The 27719-nt window shown below is 29.5% G+C and overlaps 6 protein-coding genes across 18 annotated transcripts in view; 4 read left to right on the plus strand and 2 right to left on the minus strand.

Moving 5' to 3' along the window:
- The window catches only part of LOC143206226 (cytochrome b5 reductase 4), a 227083-nt gene extending 221094 nt beyond the window's left edge, over positions 1-5989 (plus strand). For all 7 annotated transcript variants that reach the window (XM_076419021.1, XM_076419034.1, XM_076419036.1 and 4 more), the window contains 6 exons: positions 2016-2230; positions 2301-2438; positions 4325-4487; positions 4554-4643; positions 5315-5441; positions 5508-5989. In XM_076419021.1, the coding sequence (XP_076275136.1) occupies positions 2016-2230; positions 2301-2438; positions 4325-4487; positions 4554-4643; positions 5315-5441; positions 5508-5615 (841 nt within the window). In that variant the 3' untranslated portion in view covers positions 5616-5989. The remainder of the gene's footprint in view (positions 1-2015; positions 2231-2300; positions 2439-4324; positions 4488-4553; positions 4644-5314; positions 5442-5507) is intronic.
- Positions 5990-9071: 3082 nt separating this feature from the next.
- LOC143206484 (serine protease inhibitor I/II) lies at positions 9072-10007 on the plus strand. Its single transcript, XM_076419052.1, has 3 exons — positions 9072-9231; positions 9518-9637; positions 9693-10007. Exons 1-3 carry the CDS (start codon positions 9174-9176, stop codon positions 9731-9733), a joined length of 219 nt encoding a protein of 72 aa, XP_076275167.1. The 5' UTR covers positions 9072-9173; the 3' UTR covers positions 9734-10007.
- Positions 10008-10064: 57 nt separating this feature from the next.
- Positions 10065-12609, plus strand: mre11 (double strand break repair nuclease mre11). The gene is made up of 6 exons (XM_076419038.1): positions 10065-10295; positions 10353-10497; positions 10550-10898; positions 10967-11775; positions 11840-11945; positions 12071-12609. Exons 1-6 carry the CDS (start codon positions 10178-10180, stop codon positions 12269-12271), a joined length of 1728 nt encoding a protein of 575 aa, XP_076275153.1. The 5' UTR covers positions 10065-10177; the 3' UTR covers positions 12272-12609.
- Positions 12610-14196: 1587 nt separating this feature from the next.
- On the plus strand, positions 14197-14968 carry LOC143206483 (uncharacterized). Its single transcript, XM_076419051.1, has 2 exons — positions 14197-14614; positions 14677-14968. The coding sequence occupies exons 1-2, from the start codon at positions 14414-14416 to the stop codon at positions 14869-14871; spliced, it is 396 nt and encodes a 131-aa protein (XP_076275166.1). The 5' UTR covers positions 14197-14413; the 3' UTR covers positions 14872-14968.
- Positions 14878-25181, minus strand: LOC143206109 (sodium-independent sulfate anion transporter). Of its 5 annotated transcripts, none has more exons than XM_076418997.1 (11): positions 25041-25181; positions 23806-23959; positions 22555-22750; positions 22310-22505; positions 22035-22255; positions 20204-20546; positions 19985-20146; positions 18099-18385; positions 17801-17945; positions 17555-17737; positions 16993-17236 (listed from the first exon to the last, which is right to left on the minus strand). In XM_076418997.1, exons 3-11 carry the CDS (start codon positions 22729-22731, stop codon positions 17076-17078), a joined length of 1875 nt encoding a protein of 624 aa, XP_076275112.1. In that variant the 5' UTR covers positions 22732-22750; positions 23806-23959; positions 25041-25181; the 3' UTR covers positions 16993-17075. The 5 variants fall into 5 exon arrangements, with proteins under 5 accessions (XP_076275122.1, XP_076275106.1, XP_076275112.1 ...); XM_076419006.1 differs by lacking the exon at positions 25041-25181 and adding an exon at positions 24721-24892; XM_076419007.1 differs by lacking the exons at positions 16993-17236; positions 25041-25181 and adding an exon at positions 14878-15352.
- A 2148-nt stretch (positions 25182-27329) lies between these two features.
- LOC143206192 (sodium-independent sulfate anion transporter) overlaps positions 27330-27719 on the minus strand; it is a 35286-nt gene continuing 34896 nt past the window's right edge. For all 3 annotated transcript variants that reach the window (XM_076419017.1, XM_076419019.1, XM_076419018.1), the window contains exon 12: positions 27330-27466. In XM_076419017.1, the coding sequence (XP_076275132.1) occupies positions 27411-27466 (56 nt within the window). In that variant the 3' untranslated portion in view covers positions 27330-27410. The remainder of the gene's footprint in view (positions 27467-27719) is intronic.

Genomic DNA, 27719 nt, shown 5'->3' on the forward strand with positions numbered 1-27719 from the left:
GGAGTCGTATTTTGGATTTACAAACAAATAGTTATTGCTACGAGTCAGGCCTAACAAATCTAATAAATGGATAACCATTGAATCAGCTATTCATACGTTTTTGTGCAAATGGCGCAATTATATAAACCAAAATGTGCTGCAAACATATGCCACTATATGGATTAAATTTTCACTACTAGTCAAAAGTTTTATATTCATCAAATATTATATCCAAAAAGTGGCGAAAACATCACTGAAAATTAAATGAAGTCAATATAAAAGGAAAAATCATGTAAGTGCAGCGTTAAAAACAAAGTAATTTATCCGATATATTTTTGGACGTAGCTATGTCGCAATACACCGATTTTTCATATTCAAATTAAGCTCTTGTTACAAACCCAATCCCGGTTTATTATCTTTAATGAAAGGATGTTACCTTTAAATTAACTATCATCCACGGGCGAGTTAAAGAAATTTGAAAGTTTTATGTGCTGTCATTTTATATTAGGTGATTAGGAGTGTGTTCTGGTCATTTTTTCACTTTTGTTGCTACAATTCATATTAATAAAAACATTTTCCAACATTTTCTGCAACCTTTTCCAATTTTTCTCGCAACATGACGATACATTCACATGTCAAAAGTACAATGTTGGTTTGACACCGTTGTTCTATTTCATCTGTATTTCAAACCCGTATTCCAGACAAGTCAAATTTGAGCATCAGTGTATCCTTAACAACTCTTACAACGTGTCGCCGAGCTATGTCATGCAAGATGATGACCATGTGTCTGCTTCTCTCTATTACTGGTCTTTTTTGCCATTACAGTCGTGAATATACCTCTTCAGTATTGGTGAGGATTGTACTTCTAGGCTAACTCATGACTTTTTGCTCTTGATATTGCCATATTAAATCCACTTTTCATAGCTAATCACAAAAAGCCACAGAAAACTCTTCTTTTTGCAAGCAATGAAATTGAAATCTCAACACGGTTCGAAATGAATTATTCATAAGCCATTCATATGGTAGCCCTTTTCCTTCCTTTTGGATCATTTCCATGGCATGTAAAAATCTGGAAAATTCGAAAACTCACCTTAACCAATTTTCCACAATGAGTTTTACAATTCACCGTCTTCAAAAATGTTTGGTCCTTCAAGCCGTTCTTTGCCATCTACATTAAAGTCGCCACTTTTGTGTCATTGAAACCAAAACCAACAATTAGAATATTGGAGAATAGCGTCAACAAAAGCACTGAATGTTGAAAATGCAACTTTGACCAGTTCATGGTTAGCGCCTGTATACTTTGAATAATTTAATAATACTAAATGGAAAACTGTTATTTTATGTCAATAAATATCAAAACCATTTGAATTTAAGAATTAGTTTAGGTTGTTTAACTCCACTGCTAATGCACATGATAAAAATTTATGAGATTTGTGGGTTTATAACGTCTAAATATTTTGTCTAACGTTTTGAAGAAATTTGTAGACATTTGACAACAGGGTCTACCAGTACCAACACAAATTGAATTTTAAAAATTGATTCGGTTACGTGTTTCGAAGCATCAAATAGCACGCTGTCTCTGTTTAACTAGAGTAAAATGAAAAGAAGAAATCTGGTCCGAGTTTAAAACGAGTTGAACATTTGTACATACTGCATTTGGCATATTCGGCGTCATTTATGATGTACACTAGTTATCGCTGATTAAAATACATGCAAACACCTAACGTATATCACTTAAATTTTCTAAAAATAGTTGAAAATAAATTAATGAGTGTGCCCACTCAGGACGATAACAAATTATTAGTTTCATGGATACGTAAATATTTTCTTTATTACCACATATGCTCCAACATGCCGCTTTATTGATTACCTAGCTCAATAGTTCTTTCACCCATTAAGCATCCCCTGGCTGATCCAATTTATATAACTACGATGATAAACGTCAATCCCTAATCTAATAGTATCCCAAGACATTAACAATCCTTATTCGGGACATAAGAAATCGTAAAAATGATTTTTATGTTTTTCGGTCACAGGAAACATGACAGCGGTGTGTGGGACAACTATGGAGTCCTGAAACAACAGACGAAACTCAACAGCACATCCTCGTCTCAAGTTAGGTCCACCTACTTAGTGAAAAGAAAATCCGACGTTAACTACAACACTGTTTTGCTGCAGCTGGAACGGGAAGACGAAGGAAGAATCGTCGTGCCCGTTGGAAGGCATGTCAGAGTATTTGCCGCGGTCGATGGTAAGATAATATATCGTTTCCACTCGGAGAAGTCTCATTTTTCACTTTTTCTTACTCCCTTGTTTTTTAGGCGAAGAGTTCTCCAGAAGTTACACCCCAGTCCCGGACAATTTATTCGATAAATTCCTGCCCCATTGCAAGAAAAATGACAGTTTATGTTTGATGGTCAAACGATACTCTAATGGGAAAATGAGTCGTTACATTACAGGTGAGATGATCAATCACAAGTTTGTAATTTTCTAGAATTGCAAAGCATTTCCATAATTTAATATTCATACTGCCACGACTATCGACTTTGATAAATTTACAGTAGATGGAATAAGTTACTATATAGGGTAAACTCGGGAAGGTTGACGATAATCTTTTTTAATGGCCGATAAAAATAAAATTTGAAACGTTGGTATAAATCTCTTTGTTTTAGAAAAACTTTAGACTTCTAATTTTACTATAACTATAAAAAAGACTAATCTTATAACCCAATTTTAAGAAATATAGTAGCCCATCTCTTTGGGGATGTTTATGTGCAAAATTAATTTAACCACTAGTTTCCTCTGTATATTATTATTATGTGCTTATTATGCCGCAAGTGTAAAACACATATCAAAAGGATAATATTGTCATTTCAAGTTAGATTCCAGAAATTTATTTTTATACTAGTTCTTTCCATAATTAACACAATTGATTTTATTCTCTACGATTCACAATTACATTCTCTCTTCTCCCATCGCTTAGTAATGTAAACCCAAATAGAATAAAATATTCTTCCACTGAATTCCCTGCACAAAGACATTCTAAGTAATGTAATAGCTAGTAGGTTAGCTAGAGACTCAGTATCAAAGGATCATTTAATTTCAGGTATTTTATTTTCCAAAAATCATTTCTATTCAATCATATATATCAAAGTAAGCAACTAAGCTGATTGAAATCTTATGTAGAATATTACGCTCATGGAGCGAACTAATAGATCATGCCCCCTTTGGCCGTTTTAATTGCCAATTTCTAACAATTTTCTTTAATACAATAGTAACTAAAATACGCCAAAAATGTCGTCCTACAATAGTACCACATGCTTATACGAGGCCATTTCTCTCGTACAGTAAACTTCCCAATCTTTCCATGCTCGAGCACTTCAATAATTAGTACAAAAAATATCTGAAAAATTAAATAACTTTGGAATTCCAAAATAATAAAAAGTAAAAAGTATATTTAACGAAAGTCAATGAAACTGATATATAATACATAACTTACTAAATTAGTTTTTTCATATGTACTAGATCTTATTATCACCTTCCGGCACAATATTTATAACACCTCAGTTATTTGCCCCAGTTCCATAATACACATCTTGAACTATTGCATTCAGTTTATGACTGCACTGTCTGCATTACTTTAGATGAAACTATCGTTTTTTTTCCGTCAATTATCTTCTCTGTCAAACCAAGGTTTCAGTAAAATAATTGGATTATAAATCCATCTTTAGATAATACACCCTCCATAATATCTGACAATCTGAGGTTCCTGTTATTTAATTAACGTTATTCTCTCAATTTCCTCTTCAGACACATTTTTCTAGGTTTTTTCGTGTTTTGTTTCCTACTCTGTTTCACTGGCTTGAGTCGCTCCATACTAGTTATAGTATACCAACAGATTTCCACATGGGATCCATTTGATGGGATACTTAATCCCATCAAAACCCCTAATCAAGTACTTAATAAACTAATGCAGAAAAATAAGTTATATTTGTTTAAATACAGTAAATTGGCTTGTTATAATATTTGAGTTTTGTTGCTTAATATCGGATGATGTTGATATTGTTTCCCTTATGACCCATCTGCCTCATTTCCATACAGATTTGCATATCTGACGGTAAACATCTCTTAGTTCTTTCTATCAACTAATATATAGGTTTTAATACCCCAATATTTGCATTTAATTTCGGGTATATGATCTTTCATATATTTGAACTTGGTTAAGGTCACAAAATTATTTTGGTTTTATATTACAAAAAAAACATTTTTAGTTAATATACCATTCTGTTATCTAAATGAGCTTTATCAAAGTAATATTTAAATAATCACATTAACTCTTTTTCAGATAAAGATATGAACGACTATTTCTCTTTATCCAGACCTTTTGGCGGAATGGAATTAAAGACAATCGAAAAAAGAGAAACTTTTTTAATGTTGGCGGGTGGTACTGGTATTACACCAATGTTGAGCCTGATCCTGTTTCTTTTAGAACGCAGAATTAAAAAATGGTAAATATCATTGGTTCTTTAAAAATATTATTATGATTGTTAACTTACAAACATTATTTCTTTCAGTCAATTCATACGTTTATTGTTCTTCAATAGAACCGAAAAGGATATATTGTTTAAAACACAACTGGCATCTTTAGCTGCTTCAGATCAAAGGTCAGATATTTATATTTTTATCATATTTTATATATATATTGATCAAGGTCTCTCTATAACTAAGAAACAGTATTTATTTGAGCATTAAATTGTCAATGTAATTAATAATGCCCTAAACATATATTAAAATAGTTCTCATTAATTTTTGAATATTAATGTTTTGCTAAAAAAGTATACAGACATATCATTAAAAACTCTCCTCCTTCTCAGACTCTACCAATTTTGGATATATTTATAAAAATGGAAATAGTACTCAGCCAAACTATACGGCATACTGGTGAATTCTGGTGAACAACTATCTAATCATATGAAATTAAAATTTCGACTCTTGTATATTAAGTTATGTCAAGGTGTTGGCGTGGCATACATGGTTGTTTTTATTTCTACCATCATTGTAGTTTATTAATGATATGTTTATATATTAATATATGATATTATAAATTTATTAATATTTATACCATTCTCGCCTCCACAATGCTATAGCCAAGATGCTGAAATAAATCGCGACTGAATGAAATAATTTTCAACACACGAAATCAGACTTTTGTTTTAAAAACGACAAAAAGATTTTTAGAAGCACAAAACTGCAAATTATAAATCAAATTACATCTAGCTAGCTAGGCTTTCTAATATCAGAGATATCATTTTCTAAAACGTGTTTTTTTTTCTAGGTTGAAAATAAACAATATATTATCTGAACCGAATGAAACTTGGACCGGCGAAAAAGGTCACGTTAATTCCCAATTAATCCAGGATTGTTTAGAAGAGCATCTTAAGGATACCGGCTACACGATAAAGGTAAAAGTTGTAAATCTCTCAAATCCAATCGTAGATTAACGATGGATCCTTTTTTTTCTAATGCAGGATATATTCGTTTTCATTTGTGGACCCCCAAAATTTAACGATGCCGCTTTGCAGCAACTACACGATCTTAGTATGAGTTCAGAACAGATCAAGAAATTCGAAGGATAGCAACTTGTATTGGTTAATTATCCGCAAATATTTAAGTTATATTTCGTTTATCATCTGACTCTTTATTGTATCGTATTTAATTACTATTTTGATTGTAATGTATATATTTTTCTATTAGTATTATCACTTAGTGTGGGTGTGATAAAGTAAAACAATTGACATCAACTATACAATTCTAGATGCTATATCACCATTCAAGTATTATACAACTTTGGTATAAAGAACTGCTTTCGAGATTTTAAGGTTTCGAACTAGTAGTGAAATTGTACAATAAATTAGTCAGTGTCATTGTTTACAATACCCAGTGACTCAATGATTTTCAATATTAAGGGTATTTCAACATGCTATTAAATAAAAACATATATTTTCGAAACTTCCCTTTTGTTTTATTAGCATTTTACCCCAAATATCACAATAATTAAAGACTGTTATATAACACATCCAAAAATGAAATCTCCCAAACTTAAGAGAACTTTAAATAAAGAAACATCATACTATACAGTGATTTTTAAAATAATTTTAGATAATTAATGGATAATAAATGTCAAATCAAAAACCCACATTTGAGACTGGCAGAAAAAGCTACATTAAATTCTTAGTGGATTTGACACATAATATATTTTTAACAATTAATAAAATATTTAGTATTCTTTCAGCAGATATATTTTTTACAGTGTATAAGAGCAGTTTATACATAATAACATTATATATAGCAGTTGTTTAAATTTTATAATAATTTAAATTTAACATTTATACCAGTTACAGTTAAATTTAATTATGTCTAAAACTACTTCCAAATAGAAAAGTACGCGTATTATTTAGCAATCCTCGGAATATCTAGCAAGACATTTCTTTTTTAATAATTCACCTCAACGAGTAGAAGCGTGGAACAAAAGGATCCCCCACAACGTTCCATCCCGTTAGAACTTTAATGTACGGACTATTAATGTTGTATACAAAATCAGAAACCATCTTATTGAGTGTATGTATGAAATAGAAGATCTGTTCTCCAGCAACACAGTCTTTAGTGCAATAGTCTCTATTTATCGTATACTAAATTATATATATATAGTAACATAGATAATTCTTTTGCAAAAATTGCAGAACGTCTTAAAATTTTTATCAAGAACAGCCACTGTTATAGTTTATAGTTTCATCAGAAAAGTAGCATAAAGTCATAGATCAAAACGGGACATATTATTTAGAGTGTTTGCTATATTCAAATTATAGGAGCAATATGAAAATTTAATTATTATAAAAAATATTATTATATCAATTATTATCAATGAGCTACACTAGAAAAGAAACTAAATATGTAGCAAAACCAAGTAACGAATAATTTTATTAAAAAAAAATTAAAGGCAATATATATGATTTTATTGAACATATTACTTATAGCCATTTTTGGCGAAGGTGTCGGTAATCATTCCATCATTGTCGGTAATAGACTAATAATCGGTTTTCTATGTAGATAAGCCTTAATCATGATGAAAGAGAATATATAGTCTGATTTTGTTTAATTAAATAAACAGTTTTACAATTCAAAATAATTTATTTTTAATTTTATACTTATAACACTGTTAAGCTAATATTTATTTGTTTCTACAAACAGTAATTTTATTTTTTTTTAAGTTTTTGCTGCTTGACGTATCGCCTATTACCTTCCTGTAAGATATTAATATCTGAAGGCTTGTGAAATGAATACTATCAATATAGATATAATTTCAGAAAGGGGTCCATCTTACCTAAACTCGTTACTAAAATGGCATTGAGTCTCAACAAGTCTGGTGACATAGATACGGGAGAGCTTCCCATCTCAACATAAGCTTGAGCAATGAGCGTCTCTCACTCATAACCCACCAAAACTTTAAACTTTTTTTTAATAAAAACGGTTTGCTTGAAATGTAATTAAACGATCTTGTTTATTTTAGTTTATGTTCAAAATGATTTATCAGAGTCACAAAAGCGTTATATAAAAATTGTCATCTTATTCCAATGAAAATCCCTCAATAGCACATCTAATACATAGTATTTTCAATTATAAGATGCTAACTAGTAATACACAAAAATTGAAAAATACCTAAAAACAATATTACCAATATATACATTTCTAATCAGTTATCAATAACTCGATTGTTTCTTAGAATGAAACGTTATTAATATGTTTCTTTCTAATAATAAACATATTATACTTGTAATGGCGAACAGTTGTAACACAAGTTTTTTTTGTCTCTGCATATATAGCCAATTTAATTTTAATCATCTTTTGATCAGATTGTAATATTTTTAACGAAATACCATTACGTAACGTATGAATTCTGATAAATCTACATTCGAAAAAATATTTACTCTAAAAATCCATGGAGTTATAACATGTAAATCTTATATTTAATTTTTTATATTCCACATTAATAAATGTATTCGTGGTTATTGTATTTGAGAATTCTTTAGAATATATAACGCTATTTACCATTTATTTAACGCTACCTAATCTTTGTATATTTATAAGATTTTCGAGTTAATGGCGATGGGTTTCCAATCTTTGCATATACTCTCTATAATATAAACATAATTTGTAATATTGACATTGGAATATTGCGTAATTGAATTCCCATAAAACTACACTTAAATAATATTTACATGTCAGTTAAATATTGTTTAACTTTATTCGAGGTTTGTCTGATACCATAGAGTTATGATTTTTTAAATCTACATTAACGATTTTTTACTACCATTCGATCAATAATTTAATTTCAGTTGCCACGAATTAATTCAAAGGTCTGGTACGAAATCAACGTTAAGACAATTGCTAAATTCTTATAATTGATATATTAACACCAAATAACCATAATCTGGCCTCCATCTGACGAAAATTGTTTTATTATTGTTTTATTTTTTAAACAACGCCGCCTTACAGTGGTCATTGCAAAATAATAATAATTGATCTTAACATATGATTCGTTGGTATGATGAAAAATTGTTTTAGTAATTTTTTAAACGACACCACCTTATAGTGAGCATTGTAAAATAACAATAATTGATATTAACATACGACGTAGAGTTCAATTACAAAGAATTCTGGTGAACATAGGGATGAAATTATGAATTATTTTTGCACAATAATTAAAATATTTAAAAGTAAATGTTTTTTTAGTAATAAATAAATAACCATAGAGCTAATAATTGTTTATGTTGCAAGGAATACAACCCCAAATAAAATCAATGATAAATAAATAAAATATAAATATTTTAATAATAAATTTTAAATATTTTGTAATTCTACAGTCTTTATATAAATTAGTTACTTTTACTGCTTATCGTTAGGTTACCATTAACAACCCAATGGGATTATTAATTCAATTTTTTTACAAAAATTGTTAAAATACAAAATAATTAATATCGTAACAAACATGATCCTTCCTTTTACATGTGTTTTATAACTCGATAGTTTCACAAGTTCTGCAGAAGTATAAAGGTCTAAAAGTTATCGCCTTTTAATTATACTATTACATTTATAAACCAAAGAACCACGGTTCTAATTTTTAAAAACAAACCAAAATGAAAGGCGTAGTGTTTTTCGTTGCTTTCTTAGCCCTTTATATCGTATCGACATCTGGTAAGAATTAAAGCTTTACAATTACTTTAAACGAATTCATTTGTATTTGAAAGCTATAGATAATTCATTAAATAAACTTCTTAAAAAACTTCTCATATAATTTCATAACTATAATTACAAGACATTAAAAACTTTCATAAATATTTTAATTTAATCTTTTATTTCTTTTAATTACCACTTCATTAATTTTATAAAATGAAATTTTCATTTGTATTTTAATTAAGGTTTTCATCTTATTTAACTGTCACAAAAATTTAACTTTTTGTTTCTTTCTATGATTCATTAGGAGATGATTCTTTGAAATGCGAACCTGGTCAATTTAAACAACAAGATTGCAATCAATGCTCTTGTACAGAGACGGGAATTTGGATTTGTACCAGAAAATTCTGTTACAATAAACGAGAGGGTAACAAGAATATCTAGTCCTCATGTCACTTTATTCAACTAATTTTTATTTACAGCTGCTTCTTCAGAGTTGATTCCAGAGTGGGAAAGAAAATAAGAAATATAAACATTATCTTTAAATAAAAATAAACAAATGCTATGTGACTATTTTTTTACCAACTAATAATTTAGGCCTAAATAATTTATAATATGCATAAATAATCATAATAATCTTTAACTTGGATCGCATCGTCGTAGCATCAAAATATTAACAAACAAAATTTTAATGAAAACTTGATATTCTATTGTCATTTTTTCTATGATTGTCATGTTAATTATAATACGAAATAAAGTTGTATTGTTATCTTAAATAAATTGTATTAGGAAGTGTATTTATGAGTTTTTATGTACGTGGAGTCATCAATCATTATTACAAAATACTGATTTATGATGTCATTAGTGATAACTTTAAGGACTATATATGAACCTAACCTAACTTTTTATTTCGTCGGCTTATATTCAGTAATCTGTATTTCATGTTCGCTTAAAACAAATTATAAAAATGAGTTCCTATGAAGGAGAAGCTGTAGATGTTAAGGAACGCAATGAAGAGGATATAGTAACAATATTGGTTGCTACTGACATTCACTTGGGTTATGGAGAAAGAAATGCTAAAATAGGTATTTATTTTATATCTAACTAAACCTTTATGTAAGTGTGTCAAACTTTTTCTATAGCTGAAGATTCTTTCGTTACATTTGAGGAAGTGTTGAAAATTGCTAAAAGAGAAGCTGTAGATATTCTTTTGTTGGGTGGAGATTTATTTCATGACGCAAGACCTTCCAGCTATGCTTTGAATAAATGCATTGAACTGCTCAAAAGGTATATATTATAGTATATACATCAAATGTAATAATGCTTTGAATATTTTTAGATACTGTTTAGGAGATAGGCCAATCGAAATAGAATTTCTATCAGATGGTGCCTTTAATTTTTCCAGTACCATTAATGATACTGTCAATTATGAAGATCCAAATATAAACATTGAATTACCAGTATTTTCTATACATGGAAATCATGATGACCCCACTGGAGTTCATCAAATATCTGCTCTAAATATATTATCATCAACGGGATTAGTAAATTATTTTGGAATATATAATAGATATGATGACATAGATATTGAACCCATTCTTCTGAGAAAAGGTCAAACTAAAATTGCTTTGTATGGTTTGTCACATATAAAGGATGAAAGGCTGGGTAGATTGTTTTTAGATAAGAAAGTAAGTAATATTTTCAAAGTTATCTCTGAAACTAGATTAAATTATTATTAATTATAATTTAATGTTAGGTAAACTTTTTAACACCTCCAGAAGTTGATGAGTGGTTTCAACTGTTTGTTCTCCATCAAAATAGAGCCAATCGTGGAGCTAAAAATTTTATCCCCGATGATGCATTGCCTGAATTGTTGGATTTGGTTATATGGGGACATGAACATGATTGCAGGATAGATCCAGAAACAAACTCAAATAAAGTGCATATCTGTCAACCGGGTAGTACCGTAGCAACATCACTATCTGTTGGGGAGTCTTTGCAAAAACATGTAGGCCTATTCAAAATCCATAAAAAAGAGTTTAAATTGGAAGCAATACCTTTAAAAACTGTTAGACCATTTATCTTTGATGAGTTTGTATTTGGAAATGAACAAGATGATGAAATGCTCATGTCAAAAGATAAGAGTGATCATCAGGAAATGGCGAAAAGAGTGGTTGGAAAAAAAATTGATGAAATGATTGAACGAGCAAAAGCTCTAAATAGAGAAGGAAATAAACTACCTTTGATTCGTTTAAATGTCAGTTACAATAAAGAGTCCCAAGCATTTAATCCAATTCGCTTTGGTGAAAGTTATGTAGACAAAGTAGCTAATCCCAGTGACATGATTAAAATAAAATGCATGACCAAAAAAGAGATAACTAGAAAGGATAAAGCACAAGCAATTATTACTGAAGACCAGGCATCACGTGTGGAAGAATTAGTAGCCGATTACTTTGAGCGTAACACATCTGAGAAGTTAAAATTCTTTCCAGTAAATAAATTAAATGAAGCAGTCTCCAAAGCTGTAGATTCAAATAACATGGATATTTTAGATGATGTGATAAAGTATGCAACAATGTTGATTCAGCAATAAATATCATTAAACATTTTTATAATATTCAATTTTCAGATATGTTACAGAAACAAGATTAAAGAAACTCAAGGAGAATTCAATTGAAATTGAAAATATTCAATCTTATTGTGCAGGATTATTAGAGGATGAAGATGCTAATATGGTTTGTTTATTTACTTAATTTGTTCAAAGCTAATTGTTGTTTTATATATATATATCAATTTGAACTTTAAACTGCAATGTTTCATACACAAAGATTTAAGATAATATACACCTTACTTTTTATAGTTTGATGAGATATTAAGTCGAACGAACAGACAAGCTAGTACAAGCGATACAACTGCCCCTGCTGATGTCGATGCAGATGAAACGGACGAGTCTCCACCTATTGAAAGCCCAAAAAAGGCCACAAAAGCTAGGGGCGGGCGCGGATCTAGAGGTGGTAGGGGTGCCGGTAGAGGAAGAGGAAGAGCCAAAACAACAGTATGAATCAAATTATAATATGAATTGCCATTTATTTTTTAAAATATATTATAAGTTTAGCTTTTAATAATGTTTTGTTTTGTATTGGAAATAAATAGTATATAATGAATATAATAAATTAGTATTGTAGAAATATCTATTATTTCTACCTATTTAAAGTATTCAAGGATTGTAACTAGAAATTAGCAAAAACTTCCCAATCACTCAATTTTTTTTTATAGATAATTAAATGATAATTTTTCTATTATTTTCAGTTTATAAAAGAAGAATGGAATAATGTTTCCAAATATTATTTATTGTATTTTAATATTTGGGTACTAATAAATTATATAATAAAACTAAAATATTGACAATATTTTCTAAAAAGTATTAAAGGCCATAATAAATTTCTAGGCTTGATCTTACTTTCTTCATATATTTGTAGTATTTGTTTGAGTTTTAGTTTGATTATCATATATTAAATATCAAAAAGACAATATAGGGTCGTAATTCTGTCTAAATTGGATTACGGATGCTACTACTCAATTCCCTTTCTGGTCTAAGCAAACTGGACCTTGTTTACGATGCTGTCACTATAATTACTCTTAATGCCTTCCACATAATAAATCTGGTAAAGGCCCTTGCCTGAGAAAAGTTTAGCTAGCGTACGAAACTCCAGAATTCACAAACTCACTATGTTTTAAGTCAAGTTTAGGTCATTTAGGCACTGTGACTCAAATCATAAATATCAAGAAGTTCGTGACCGGCTAACGACCGTATTTTTTCTGAACTTATTCAGTCAATCATGTCTATTAGACTATGAGGAGATTCTTTAAGAATAAATACAACTTTCAGTGCACTCAAAAGTATTTTACATAATCCGCGTTAATTTGCGGGTTCGAATCCTGCTGGGGCATGATCGTAAATTTATGTTTGTGATTGTTTAATATTTGTGATTTAATATTTGTGTTGAGCAAGAGTGTAAAATCCAACAAGGAAAATGATCCCAGTCACGCCAGTAACCAGGCTGGGTAAAACCGGATGTCTTCTGGTATAATTTCTAAGTTGGTCAGTAGCTAGGCTTAACACCGAGGGCCATGGTTCGGAGCCACGTTAAACTGTAGATCCAGTACAGATAAACCCTCTATGGTAAAAAAAAGACTATAACAGAAAATAAAAAAACAATGTACGGTGAGATCGTTCTATACAAAAAAATCGGTGTTGAAATATCTTTTAATTATAAGGACAGATTATTATACTCTTTTAACTTCTAAAATAATCTATTTGGACGCTACATTATTAATCCTTAGGAATTTAAGTACATTTGTTATCATTTCCTATTATTATCATTATATTATAATCCTTTCAGCCATACAATTCAAATATATATATTAGGATTATGGCAATATAGAATCTAGGCGCACGAAAATAAATTCAAGTTAAGGATGTTAGCCGTAAATTAAATACGATTTGAAAAACTATCGATATTCTTTCGCTCTAACCCGGGTTTTTCATGAAAATTTATTTTGGCGTGGGGAAGAATTCAAAAAATTTTCGATACTGTACTTCCAAAATACCAAGTTTCGTTAATGATATTTTCTTTAAAAAAATTGATAATAAGGGGGTGAAATATATTTGCTTTGTCAGGAGGGGGTTTGTGTTGCTAGTTAAAAATAATTTACTTTTTAATGTGAACAGTCTTACTATTTAAAAGTAATATCAAGTTTAGGTTATCCTCTCAGAGTGATTTATATAAAAATATTTAAAATGTATTTTTACAATTTATCAATCAAAAACAAATAATCTTTTAGTCTCACCCATTTCATATTTGGAAATACAAAATTATTAACGACTGTAAACTTTCGGATCAATTTATTCAAGAGCTTAAAGAACCCATTACTAAATATTCGATAATTGGTTTCATTTTATGTTTCCCAATGCTAATCGTAACCATAGCAACTAACTTCAGTTAACGCCGAAAATATGAAAGATTGAGAGGGTTATGGTAACATGAATATATGTTAAGCGTTTAAAAGTTGAGTTTCATTAATTATAGTGAAATTTATCTTTAAAAAGATATCCCGTTAATAAAAGTATTTTCTGTTTAGAAAGTTAGAAATAGATAAGTGGTTTTGTATTTTAACGACAGTTTTCAACAAACTAAAAACAATGGAAATCAATGAATTTCGTGTGTTGGCTAAACATTGCTTTTTAACAGGAAAAAATTCTATTCAAGCAAAGGATTGGCTTGATAAATGTTATGGTGATTCTGCTCCAGAAGATACAAACATCATCAACTGGTATGCTGAGTTTAAACGTGATTATAAGGAAACCAATGATGTTAAAACTTCTGAGCAGTTAATTCAAGGGGTAATCAAGTTATTCAGGTCAATTTGACAAAATCAAAAATGTATAAGGTAGATTTGTTATAGGATGATGAGCTATTAAGCCAATCTAAAAATAATGCAAAGAATAAGACTACCACTGTTAATGCTGAGAGTGATGGAGCAGATGAGTCTCCACCTACAAAAATTCCAAAAAAGACAACAAGACCTAAAAAAACATGTGGTCCAAAAAATGGTAGAAGTTCTGGTAAAGGGAGAGGAAAATCAAAAGCAACAGTATAAGACTAATTTTCACGTGTATTGTTCTTTTATTATTGACTTTTTGTATATTTTCGTACACTGTTAATATTTAGTGAATATAATAAAATTGTACTGTTAATTCATATTTTCATTTGCACTTAATTTTCTATTTTATCTTAAAAAAAGATTAAACATATAAGATGAAATCAAATACAACACTTATTTTGTGTTATTTTATGGAAACAAGCAAATGATACAAGAAGATATATATACCAGCTTATCAATTACAATAAATATTAAATAAATTAAAACACTAGTCACTAAGTATGTATTTTGATTGTAATTAATTTAATGATTTGTTATTAAACTTTATTAGAACTGTTGGCATAACTGTGTCTATGATGGACATTTTCATTCAATCCACTCACACACGAAATAGCCTTTAAATCAACGGTTTTAAAACCACAGTCTTCTGTTGATAGTAATGCCAATAATCTTTCTTCTTTCTCCCTTATACTATTTCCTACAAAAGACAATCACAAACACATGACTTGAAAAACAACTTTTGTGCTCTTTCTTTATATTTATTATTCTGAAAACTGTTAAAAACTTATATCAAATAAATTAAAAGGTTGTAAAATTAGTGGAAATCTAACAACAAAGAATTTTAGTGATTTTGATTTGCCATTTACCTTACTATATAAAAATTCAGATTTGGTATTTTTATGTTATCAAAACTCGGAAACCCCTTTATGGATTTACTTAAAAAATTTAGATAACACTGAGTTATAACAGAAGATCGTGCGATTCATTGGATTAACATACATTTATACCGAAATTAGGATCGAAATGGAAGATTCTAAATAATTTTGGTTCATTTGTTGAACATTATAATTTCTGAAATTATCAAGTTAATAATCGTTATAGAAGAAATTGTAATTAAAATTTCAAAATAAGTTTTAGATAAATCTTTTTATACATGTTCATAGGTGGATTATTCTAAACGGCCTATGATATTAAGATAAGAAAAAATATATCTATTAAATGACTATATTTTTTCTTTGCTATTTGCATATATTATTAAGACAGAAAAATTATTCTTACTCTATGATTATTAACACATGGGCTGAAAAGTCCCGGCTCTAACACATAGATGGCATTAGTTTTATTGCACATACTGCTTTTGCTTCACAAAACATTGAAATATGAAGTCGGTATGTTTTGTGTTTTTCATTTAGTATTAACCTTCAAAAGAAAGCTGTTAAAATTTCATATTCTACTCATAAGTTTGTGAGTTATTGTGCTAAGAGCGATACAATTTTTGTTATTTTCAAAACATGGATCAAAAACAATTTCGTGTTTTAACTCTACACTGCTTCTTGATGGGAAAAAATTCTGTTCAAGCAAAGGATTGGCTTAATAAATGTTACGGCGATTCTGCCCCAGAAGACGCAAACATTATCGACTGGTATGCTGAGTTTAAACGTGATTATAAAGGAACCAATGATGTTAAATATTCGGAGTTATCAGTTCAAGGGGTAATTCACTTATTCTGGCCAATTTAACAAAATAAATATACAAGGCAGATTTGTTATAGGATGAGGAGCTATTAAACCAAACTGAAAATAATGCAAAGAATAGAACTAGCACTGTTAATGCTGAGAATGATAGAACAGATGAATCTCCAACTTCAAAAATTCCCAAATAGACTACAAAACCTAGAAAAGCAAATACTCCTAAAAATGGTAGAAGTTCTGATAAAGGGAGAGGAAAATCAAAAGCAGCAATACAAGACTAATTTTCACGAGTATTGTGTTTTATTATTGACATTTTGTATATTTTCGTTCACTGTTAATACTTAAGGAATATAATAAAATAATATTGTTAAACTATTCACTTTCATTTGTATTTAATTTTCTACTATATCTTAAAAAAGGATAAATCAGAGGCAGCACTTTGTGCTCTTTTATATAAAGAAGCAAATGACACAAGAACTATATTCTAATCTCGTGATATGATGGGGAATATATACAGTGCCCAATTAAGAACTGTTAGATGAATGCATGTCGATAGAATATAGTGTAAACATTTAATACCTCAAATTTTTATAGAAAATTTCCAAAAATTCAATTTTCATAAAAGGTTGAAAATAAAACGCTCGTGTCTTATCAATTACAATAAATATTAAATAAATAAAACACTAGCCACTAAACATGTATTATGATTATAATTAATTTAATATGTTATTAAAATTTATTAGATTTGTTAGTATAACTGTGTCGATGATGGACAGTTTCATCCAAGTCACTTGAACACGAAATTTCCTTTAATTCAACGTTTTTAAAACCACAGCTTTCGGTTGATGGGAATGCTAATAATCTTTCTTCTTCCTCGCTTATACTATTTCCTAGAAAAGACAACACAAACACATGACTAGAAAAACAACGTTTGTGCTCTGTTTTTTTATTTATTATTCTGAAAGCAGTTAAAAGCTTATATCAAATAAAGTGAAAGGTTGTAGAATTAGTGGAAATAAGCTATATACATTTGAGTTGTGGTAAAGCATAGGAAAACAAAATTTAAGAGCCTATTTATTTAAGTTCTATTATCTACCATATAAAAACCTTAATACTATTTTTTGATCAATTAGTTACAATATTTACAGTAGCAAATAAAATGAAAAAGTTTCTCTGAATCAAGCGTCAAGCTTCGTGCAGAACGTTACCTTGCTCCTCTATAGTTTGTTCCAATTTCGTTTTACAATTAAAGTTAACGAAATCATCTGACATAACACCTCGAAATACAGAAACTACTTCCATTCGAGCATTGAGGAAGTAAAGTGGTTGTTTCCTAGATGAAAATTCGTTTATTAATGCCGCTATTCCTTTAGCTGCAGTAAAATCAGCTCCTAAAAATCATTGGGTATATAAAGTTAATTAAAAACAAGAAGAACTATATGATCCGGTAATACCTAATATAAATTGACAGTCAATAACAACTGGCAGATGTTTTGAAGAAACACCAGCTCGCGCTACGCTTGTTTTTATAAAGTCCATAGCAGGAAAATAGAGGGCATTTCCTGGCGTTATAATAATATACTCCTTACCACGCGGTGTCTAAAAAAGTTAACGAATGAGAAAGAAACGAAAGGATGATAAAATATAAAATTGTATTTGCATTCGCCAAAAAGATGGAAAAATTAACTGAAAGTAGGGTCTGATCTTATTTGATCAAATATATATGAATACTGAAACATATAATATATTTACCATACACTTATCCATGTGTACACCAGGTCTAGCAGAAGGATATAACAAAAACATAATGTTAATAGCAACACCTATTAAAATTCCATATTCTACTCCGATGATCAGGCAACATACAAAGGTGGCCATGGCAGAAAATAAATCTTTCTTACTCGACCGCCACATTGGCTTAATGACCTCATATTCGATCATGAAGATCACAGCACATACTACAACAGCACCTAAGGAGGCTTTTGGAATGTATGCAAAATATGGAGTCAGAAAACTGAGTGCCAATAATACCATTATTCCTGTAAAAATAAATTCATCAGTTGCTGACAAAGTATTTATATGATTATAGAATAATTTTTTATATAATATCTTTATTAGATACGCTTAGTACAATCTTAATTATAAATTAATTTATTACTAATTTTCATTTGTACTTGGATTGATTCATAAGCATAGAATAAATGAAGGCTCTTTTTGAATGATACCGCATTTCTTTCGTAAAAATTAAATGACTATATACTAATTGTGAATATTAATATACACTTTTTAATTATAATTAACAATTTAGTTATAATTAACAAACAACAAATAATTTTAGTGATTTTGATTTGCAATTTATCTTTGTATATAAAAATTCAGATTTGGTATTTTTGTGTTATCAAAATTCGTAAACTCCTTAATGGATTTACTTAAAATAATTTATTTAACATTCCAAATTTTAGGTAACAGGTCAATTGAAAAGTTCCCCGCCTGACACATGGATGGCGCTATTAGAATTGAATCCATATGTTTTTTTTTTAGTTAGCTCTAACCCTCAAAAGATGCGTGTATAAATTTGACAGTTGTTGGATCATTAGTTTGTGAATTCTAGTATTTTGAGTGAGGCAACTTTTGTTATTGTGAAAAAAATGGATGAAAAGAAAAAATGGAAAAAATACAGAACGCAGTGGACGACCAAAAGAGGTTGTTACCGACGAAAACATTTAAAAAAATTCACAAAATTACCTTTAATGATCGTAAATTGAAATCAAATGAAATAGCAGACACTCTAAAGATATCAACTGTAAGTATACATCATGTCATTCAAGAATATTTGGGTATGAGAAACCTCTGTGTAAAGTGGGTGCCGCGCAAGCTCACTTTTGACCAAAAACATCGACGAGTTTATGATTCGGAGCAGTGTTTGAAGCGTAATAAACCCGAGTTTTTGCGTCGATATGTCACAATGGATGAAACATGACTCCATCATTTCACTCTAAAGTCCAATCGACAGTCATCCGAGTGGACTGCACACGATGAACTCGTTGCAAAGCCTGGGAAAACGCAACAGTCGGCTTGCAAGGTTATAGCGTCTGTATTTTGGAATGCGCATGGAATAATTTTCATTGACTACCTTGAAAAAGGAAGGACAATCAACAGCGACTATAACATAGCATTATTGGACCGTTTGAAGGACGAAATCGCCGAAAAACAGCCGCAAAGAAAGTGCTGCTTCACCAAGATAATGCACCGTCTCACAAGTCAGTGAAGTATCGAAATGTTGGAGGGTCTATAATCAGTGTATTACCCTTGAAGGGAATTATGTTGAATAAAAAAAAATTACTAAAAAAATGTGTTTTACTATGGTAGGCCGGGGAGTTTTCAATTGACCTGTTATCTCAGAAAATTAATTTTTTTCACTCACGTTTTAATAACTGTGTTTTCATGGCAAGCTATTCATTATCATATTTGTGGTACTTTATGCTGTTTATAATTATTGGATATAAATAGAGCCCTATTCATATTGTTTACGTTCCAATTAACATTACTGGCAAAAGTTAATGTTAATCCAATTTAATTTGATTGTGATTTCATTCTGATTGGCTATGAATTTATTTATATACTATGTTTAGATATACCTGTGATAATGCCACCAAACGGTGTTTGAACGCCACTGGCGTGATTCACTGCTGATCTGGAGAAAGAACCAGTAACAGGCATTGATGAAAAGAACGAACCAATAATATTACACAGTGACAGGGTCAATAGTTCCTGAGTGGCATCAATTACTTCACCGCTAGCTGAAATAATAATCTCTTAGTAAACCTAATACATTCCCATCGTATTTATCTCCTTACCGAAAGCCTTAGCGATAGCCACGTTTCCCAAAACGGCAATGATTGGCACCAGGAACACGGAGCTACCCAAATCTGACAGCATTTCAGGGAACTCTCTTGTACTATTATTAACCATTGTACTGAATGGTGGTAATTTAAATTCAGGCAGGCCAGCCTTAACATCTCCAGTGAGTCGGAATGGCGATCCTGACCCACGTGATTCATACATAAAGGCAATGGTACTGCAAATAATGACGACTATGGCATTCCTGGACGTGGATATCAGCCAGAATATGTAGTTAAAACAGCATTGCTGTTTAGTTGGTTTCACACCTTTCTTGTTTAATTTTACGTCTTTCAGTTTCTAGAGAATGAATTTCTTTTATTAATGAAAGAATGCGAAGGAAATTTTGAGATTGGTTAAAAAAAAGAATATATAATTTAGTTTCTATTTGGAGCTTATATAAATAATTTTGTGTATAGCTTTATTATTATCTATATATTAAATGGCCAATCGAAAATTTTACCACACTTTTTAAAGAAAAAGGGAGTACCTGGAGGTGTGAAATTTGATACGATACGCTTATACGGAGGAAGAATTTTTACGCCTATTTTAAAACAATATTAAACGAATATATTAACAATATCCGAGAATAACAAGAATCGTCTGTTTTCTTTGGTTACAAGATATTTAGATTTTCGAAATCATAATGTTAATTTAATTTAATCTGATGAAGAAAAAGACAACAAAAAAGGTTCTTGCTTAAAGACTGTTATTGATTGATATGGTTCTGGAGACATAGTATATAATTGTACTAAAGCTATTTCTAAAGCTTGCTAATATTTTTAAGTAAATTTTAGTAGTATTGTCTTATGATTAATTTCAGGTTTCATTAGCAAATGCATTTCGTGATAAAGCATTAACCGAATATTGCAGGTAATAAATGAAAGCCATAGAAGATACATTAAAGATGAGTAAAGGCGAGATCAAAGAGTAAAATAAATAAGCAAAGAATAATGTAATTTTACTTAAAAATTTAGGTAAAGAAATTATGATTTTAAACATCCTGGTGTCTTTAATGTTTTTGTAATATATATTTTAGGTGAGAAATATGGATAAAAGATGTACTGTAAAGGACTGTATATATACATAAATGAAGTAAAGAAAGTATGTAGGAAAATATGAAGAATTATTAACAGTACATTTAAACATTTCAAAGTATTGATAAATATTAAGGTGTTTAATGATTAATGTAATAAGATATGTGTTTATATAACATTTTATTCCTTGAACCGTGACTCAATTATTTTGATTATTTACTTTATAAAAATAAGTTTTGGAAAATCAATAGTTAATTTAATGATTAAATACATTACTTTAATAAATGTTTCTAAATTGTAAAAAATAAATTACCCAATTGTATTAGTTGTTTGTTGTATTAATTGTTTTAGTATTTAATTTTTAAAAATATATTGTCTGTTTTAATATACAAACATATCTTACACCATTTATTATACCATACATATGTTTATAACATAAAAGTAAAAAAAGATCATGTATATTTATATTTGATGCTCTGAAGTTAATACATTAATGCAATTTAAAAAATATTAGTTCTGTGATAATGCCACCAAACGGTGTTTGAACGCCACTGGAATTTTTAGTATTTCATTGTGATCTTGTATTCAAAATACTGTGAAAACAAATTTTAATAACATATACTTTTTAAATTAGTCCTAGACTAATTTAAAATGGACTCGAATTTCGACTAATATATTAGACCATGGATTTATGGTATGGTATTTCATCAATACAAATATTGATTAATACAATTATAAATTGTTTACTTACTCTTAGTAATAAAAGAACTGCGATACAGGAAATTCCCAACAGGGTGTCCTGAAAACGGGTGAGGTGTATATTCTGAAATAATTTATTCATTGTGTCGTAAAAGCCGTTCGATGTCATCTTAATTCCCAATAAGCTAGCAAACTGGGAGCTTCCTATTATCACTGATGTAGCTGAAGTGAATCCAACCGTTACCGGTATGGAAATAAAATCGACCAATACACCTGAAGGATCGATAAAAGTTGAATAACAAAATAATTTTATTTGAAATTACTTACCTAAATGTAAGATAGACATGATCAGTTGAACAACTCCTGAAAGAAAACATAACAGGATCGCATAGTCTGTGTTTCTTCCCACTATTTGTTGGTAAGTCATCAAAGCCATAAGCGCTGTAGGGCCAATGGTGATATCTTTAATGCTACCAAATACTGTATAGACGAAACAACCCATAAAGGCCGAATATAATCCATACTGAAACACATTCGTGTAAATTATAAGCAAAGCAAAACATATTGTTTACCTGTGGTTGGAGTCCACCTAATGTAGCATAAGCCAAAGCCTGAGGCATAACCGTAAGTGCTACAGTAAAACCTGCTATACAATCACATAGCAATTTCCGGCTATCGTACTTGGGGCCCCATTGCAGTATTGGTATTCGTTTTCGAACGAATTTCTTTATCGTTTTGGAAGTGGGCATTTTTATTTTATTAGTCCAACTAAAATATAATAAGGAATTATATAATACTATAATTTACACTATTTATACTATAATTTACATATTTTTTTATGAAATGCAGTTAATTAACAAGTACAACTATTAATATTACTACTAATAAATGTTAATAGTTCTGTTTTTTATGACTGATATGCTTTACTAATAATTCAGTCTCTAATAATGTTTCAATATCAAACGAACAATCAAATTGTTCATTTGATATTACTTAAAACAATTGGTCACCATGCGGCAACAATTAATTTCAACAGTTGGTTGTTTATAAATTTTTCTTTAGGAACTGAAAAGTAAATCGCTGTTACAGTGAAAACATTATTATAAATTTACAATAAACATTTTGATATTACAAATGAAATATATAATTGACGTATTTAATTAAATTACTTCTGTGATAATATGGTCAAGGTGCGAATTAAAAATTTATGAGTTACACTGACTAGAAATAAAGTACAGTTACATCATTAATCAATAATAATTATAAATTACTATATCTATACTAGTTGTAGGCTATCATCTACTATAAAAGTAGCATACTTCAGTCATATTTGTGATTGAAATGTTATGACGAAGGCGAATTTTAAAAATGGTTAATTTAAATTATCAAAAACTTAGATTTAAACATTAAATATATCACAACGGTACCTCAACATGTTTGAAATCTTCATTCACAGTAACATTATAACAAAACAAAGACCATTGAACAAGCCAACTAAGTTTCTCTGTATTTGTACGGCCAAAGTAATTGTAAAAAGAAATCCGATGATAATTAAACATATCATGTGTTCAGACAAGGAACTTTTAGTTGAGGATTACCTTTTTTTATATTTTTATAGGCCCTCCGTCGTTAATCCATTCAACGATATGCTCGCAATAAAACACATTACCAGAAAGAAAATTACTTTAAATAATGACATTTGAAAATTTGCTAAAACCTTTACGGTAGGCGTTAATTATTGTGCAATAATTTTTTATTTGATTAACCCAGAAAACGTACTGCCATCGTACCAAGTATAATACTACTAATATGTTTTTGCTTACCTATTTTGTTAATGAAAATCTTCACAGAAATGTTGACCCGGTGAAAGTGCTTTTACATAAACGTCCGCATGATACAAATTATTATAATTTCTCTCCGTGGTCTGCGGAATCCATCTGAAGAATGAGGCTCAAAACGAGTTTGCAGCTACTTTTTCTAAGAAATAAAAAATGTTATTGATTTTTTTGTTGTTATTAATTCACATTTCCAACAAAAACTACGAAATAATTAAATCTGTCTGCGACAAATATTATTTCCTCCTCATTTAGTTCAATGAGTCACCGAATAGGTTTTTGTTTGAAAAAAAAAACTAGAAATAAAATAAAATATTTTGGCAAGAAAGGTGCTATAATATACTTCAATTTAAACTTACTTGCGGAACTGTATTTAAATTTGTTCCTAAAGAATATTCAATAGATAATAAGAAATAATTTTAACTCACTATAGCAATACTAGTTAATAATCTCTCTCAACCATTTGATCGAAAGATACTAATTATAAGCGTGAATTAAATGTGAATATTATATTTATTCAATATATTAAGGTATAAGCTTGAAAAACATTTGACCTACTTTAAATCATGTAACTCTTCAGTGTAATTGTTGTAAATATTTATGAAAACAATAATAAAATAACAATGTTTCTTAAAATACGAAATATTTTGCAATTTTCCTAAATAAATAAAGTAAGTTCAATTGTTAGGAATAACGCCTTCATTATTTTAAACACTGGTTATGTTTACAAAATGTTTTATAAACTTTTTAGAGGATATAAAGAGGAATAATCATATTTTTATCATTTATGAGATATAATAATACTTAGTTAAATGTTTGCCTTTTTACATATTTTATTGTTTACGTCTACTACTTAGTAAATAATATTCTCTGTGCCTAAACAAATAGCGGAACAATACATACCAATTGCAACAGAAACGTTTGCAGCGTAAATGCAATCCGAGGTACAATCACTTTTAAACCTATCGGCAATAACAACTTCTAAATAAAATTTTTACATACCCTCTACATTAAATATATATGTGCGTTACTCTTCAATAAGCACGGTTCTAGTACCACTATTTTTTTTGATACAACTAGCAAAAATAAGTGAGTGATTATTAATAAAAGGTAAATTGTTGTGCTCTTGTTATAACCGACAGATTTCACAAACATAAATAAACAAAAAAATGAATTAACTTATGTTGCAAGTCAGGAGATAACAAAAAAATATTTTTACGTGCCCAATGAGGTTCTTGCGCTCCTTTTTGATGCAATCTAGTGGTTAGTGGAGTGGAGTGGAAATCTATTGTTTTTTAGTATCGGTATTGTTCTTGGTTTAACCTTGACACTTTAGTTTTTAAGTGTCAGATAGCAATTTAATAAAATTCAAGTAGCATAATAGTTGCCCAAAGTACTGTGTTAAATATGACCAAATTTGTCTGATTTATTGGGCAGTTTTCTGGACACTTTTATACCTAAAATTTAAAGATAATTTCATTATTTGCCTGCCATTTTGATTTGTTATTATTTGTAATCACTTATTAAATATCTCAAGTTACCATATTCACTATGACTAAACTTTTAATAAAAATGTAACTTCATAAAAGAGATATTTTAACTAATAAGGTATATTCTAGCTATGCTTAAATCACTTAATCCAATGTAAGTTGAAGCAAAAACTTGGCTTGATGTCGAGGTTCCGGACACTGCCCAGGAAAATCTACCATCAAGGATTGGTATGCTAAGTTTAGACGTGGTGAAATAAGCACCGAAGACGGCGAACGCAGTGGGCGCCCAAAATAGGTTGTTACCGACGAAAACATATAATAAATCCACAAAATGATTTCGAATGACCGCAAATTGAAACTGAATGAAATAGCAGACACTCTAAAGATATCAACTGAACGTGTACATCATATCATTCACGAATATTTGGGTATGAGAAAGCTTTGTGCGAAGTGAGTGCCGCGCGAGCTCACTTTTGACCAAAAGCAACAACGAGTTGATTCGGAGCAGTGTTTGAAGATGATCAAGCGTAATAAACCAGAGTTTTTGCGTCGATATGAGACAATGGATGAAACATGGCTCCATCATTTCACTCCGAAGTCCAATTGACAGTCATCCGAGTGAACTGCACATGATGAACCCGCTCTAAAGTGTGGGAAAACGCAATAGTCGGCTGGCAAGATTACGGCGTCTGTATTTTGGGATGCGCATGGAATAATTTTCATTGACTACCTTGAAAAAGGACGGACCATCAACAGCGACTATTACATAGCGTTATTGGACCGTTAGAAGGACGAAATCGCCGAAAAACGGCCGCATTTGAAGAAAAAGAAAGTGCTGCTTCACCAAGAAAATGCACCGTGTCACAAGTCAGTAAAAAACGATGAGTAAAAACGATGGCAAAAATCCATGAACTGGGCTTCGAATTGCTTCCTCATTCATTGTATTCTCCAGATCTGGCCCCCAGCGACTATTTGCTGTTTTCAGATCTCAAAAGAATGCTCGCTGGGAAGAAATTTTCGTCGAATGAAGAGGTGATCGCCGAAACTGAGGCGTATTTTGAAGCAAAGAACAAATCGTACTACAAAAATGGTATCGAAAAGTTGGAGGGTCGCTATAATCAGTGTATCACCCTTGAAAGGAAATATGTTGAATAAAAAAAAATTAATTTTGACAAAAAAATGTGTTTTACTATGGTAGGCCCGGGACTTCAATTAACATGTTACATTAAATACTCAAGAACATTACACTGTAGCATGATTACGAACTATATTAAATTATTACATTTATTAAATGATTAATTTTTTTTTATTTTTAAATTTACATACAACTTATGCAATTAATATTTTTAATGATATTGGTATTTGAATATAGTGTCACATGCCCAATATTTGCCGTATAACAATTTTTTTTATATATACAATTTAATTTAATAATCAAAAATACCAAGAACCATACTTTTTAGAACGTCTTAATAAATAAATTGTACAGAGATATTAATGGTACAATGATTAAGATATATATTATAAGATATTATATTTTAATAATAATTATATCAAATAGTAAAAACTAAATCTTAACTTAGAATGAGCAATTTTTACAATGTATATTTTTTAAATAAATGTAATAACATTAGTGTTTTAAAATAAAAAATCAAAACAACAAAAACCTAATAATTTATGCTAAAATAGTGAATAATAGTCTACTATTACATTTAACTCATAAAAGGTATAGTAAATTCTTTGTTATTTATTTAATGTTATTAATTACACCCTGTAGAGGTTAAAAGACAAAAAAAGTAAATTGTTCACGCTTCATTGATTGGCAATATATTTGTAAATTTTAAAATTATTTTCAATAACGATTTTTCCAATTAATTCCAATCCCAACTGCGAGGACAGGTTTATTGAGTTTCGTTTTTTCCTTTCATTTAATACCGTCAATGAAATACGATATAAATATTACATAAGATTATTTTAGAACTTACCATTAGCACCTATTAAAGCCGTAAGAACAACACACAATTTTATTTATTAACGTTTATTAATATAATAAATAACAAAAACACAACAATATGGTACAAAAATTAGGAAACCTTTATAGAGTTAGAGTTGTGTGGTTACAGCTTCCATATCTCCATTATTCCTTACTTCGTTTTTGCCTATAGATATATAAAAACACGTTAGTTGACAATGACCTCCAAATTTCAGCAATAATTATAAATAAAAACGTATTATTTAAACTAGTTTTGGTGATTGAATTTGAGGTTACGATTCAATAAATCCAAAACAAAGTAAATGAGGCAACCAAAAATACACGTATTAATAAATTTAGAATATTTTTTATACTTAAATATATTAGTAAATTATATATTTTGTTAAATATTAATATTCAAAGGACATTAGAATATTTAA

The sequence above is a fragment of the Rhynchophorus ferrugineus genome, unplaced genomic scaffold, assembly GCF_030347505.1.
Source record: "Rhynchophorus ferrugineus isolate W39M unplaced genomic scaffold, kcgeb_rfMv2 rfM1, whole genome shotgun sequence".
NCBI classification, from domain to species: domain Eukaryota; kingdom Metazoa; phylum Arthropoda; class Insecta; order Coleoptera; family Curculionidae; genus Rhynchophorus; species Rhynchophorus ferrugineus.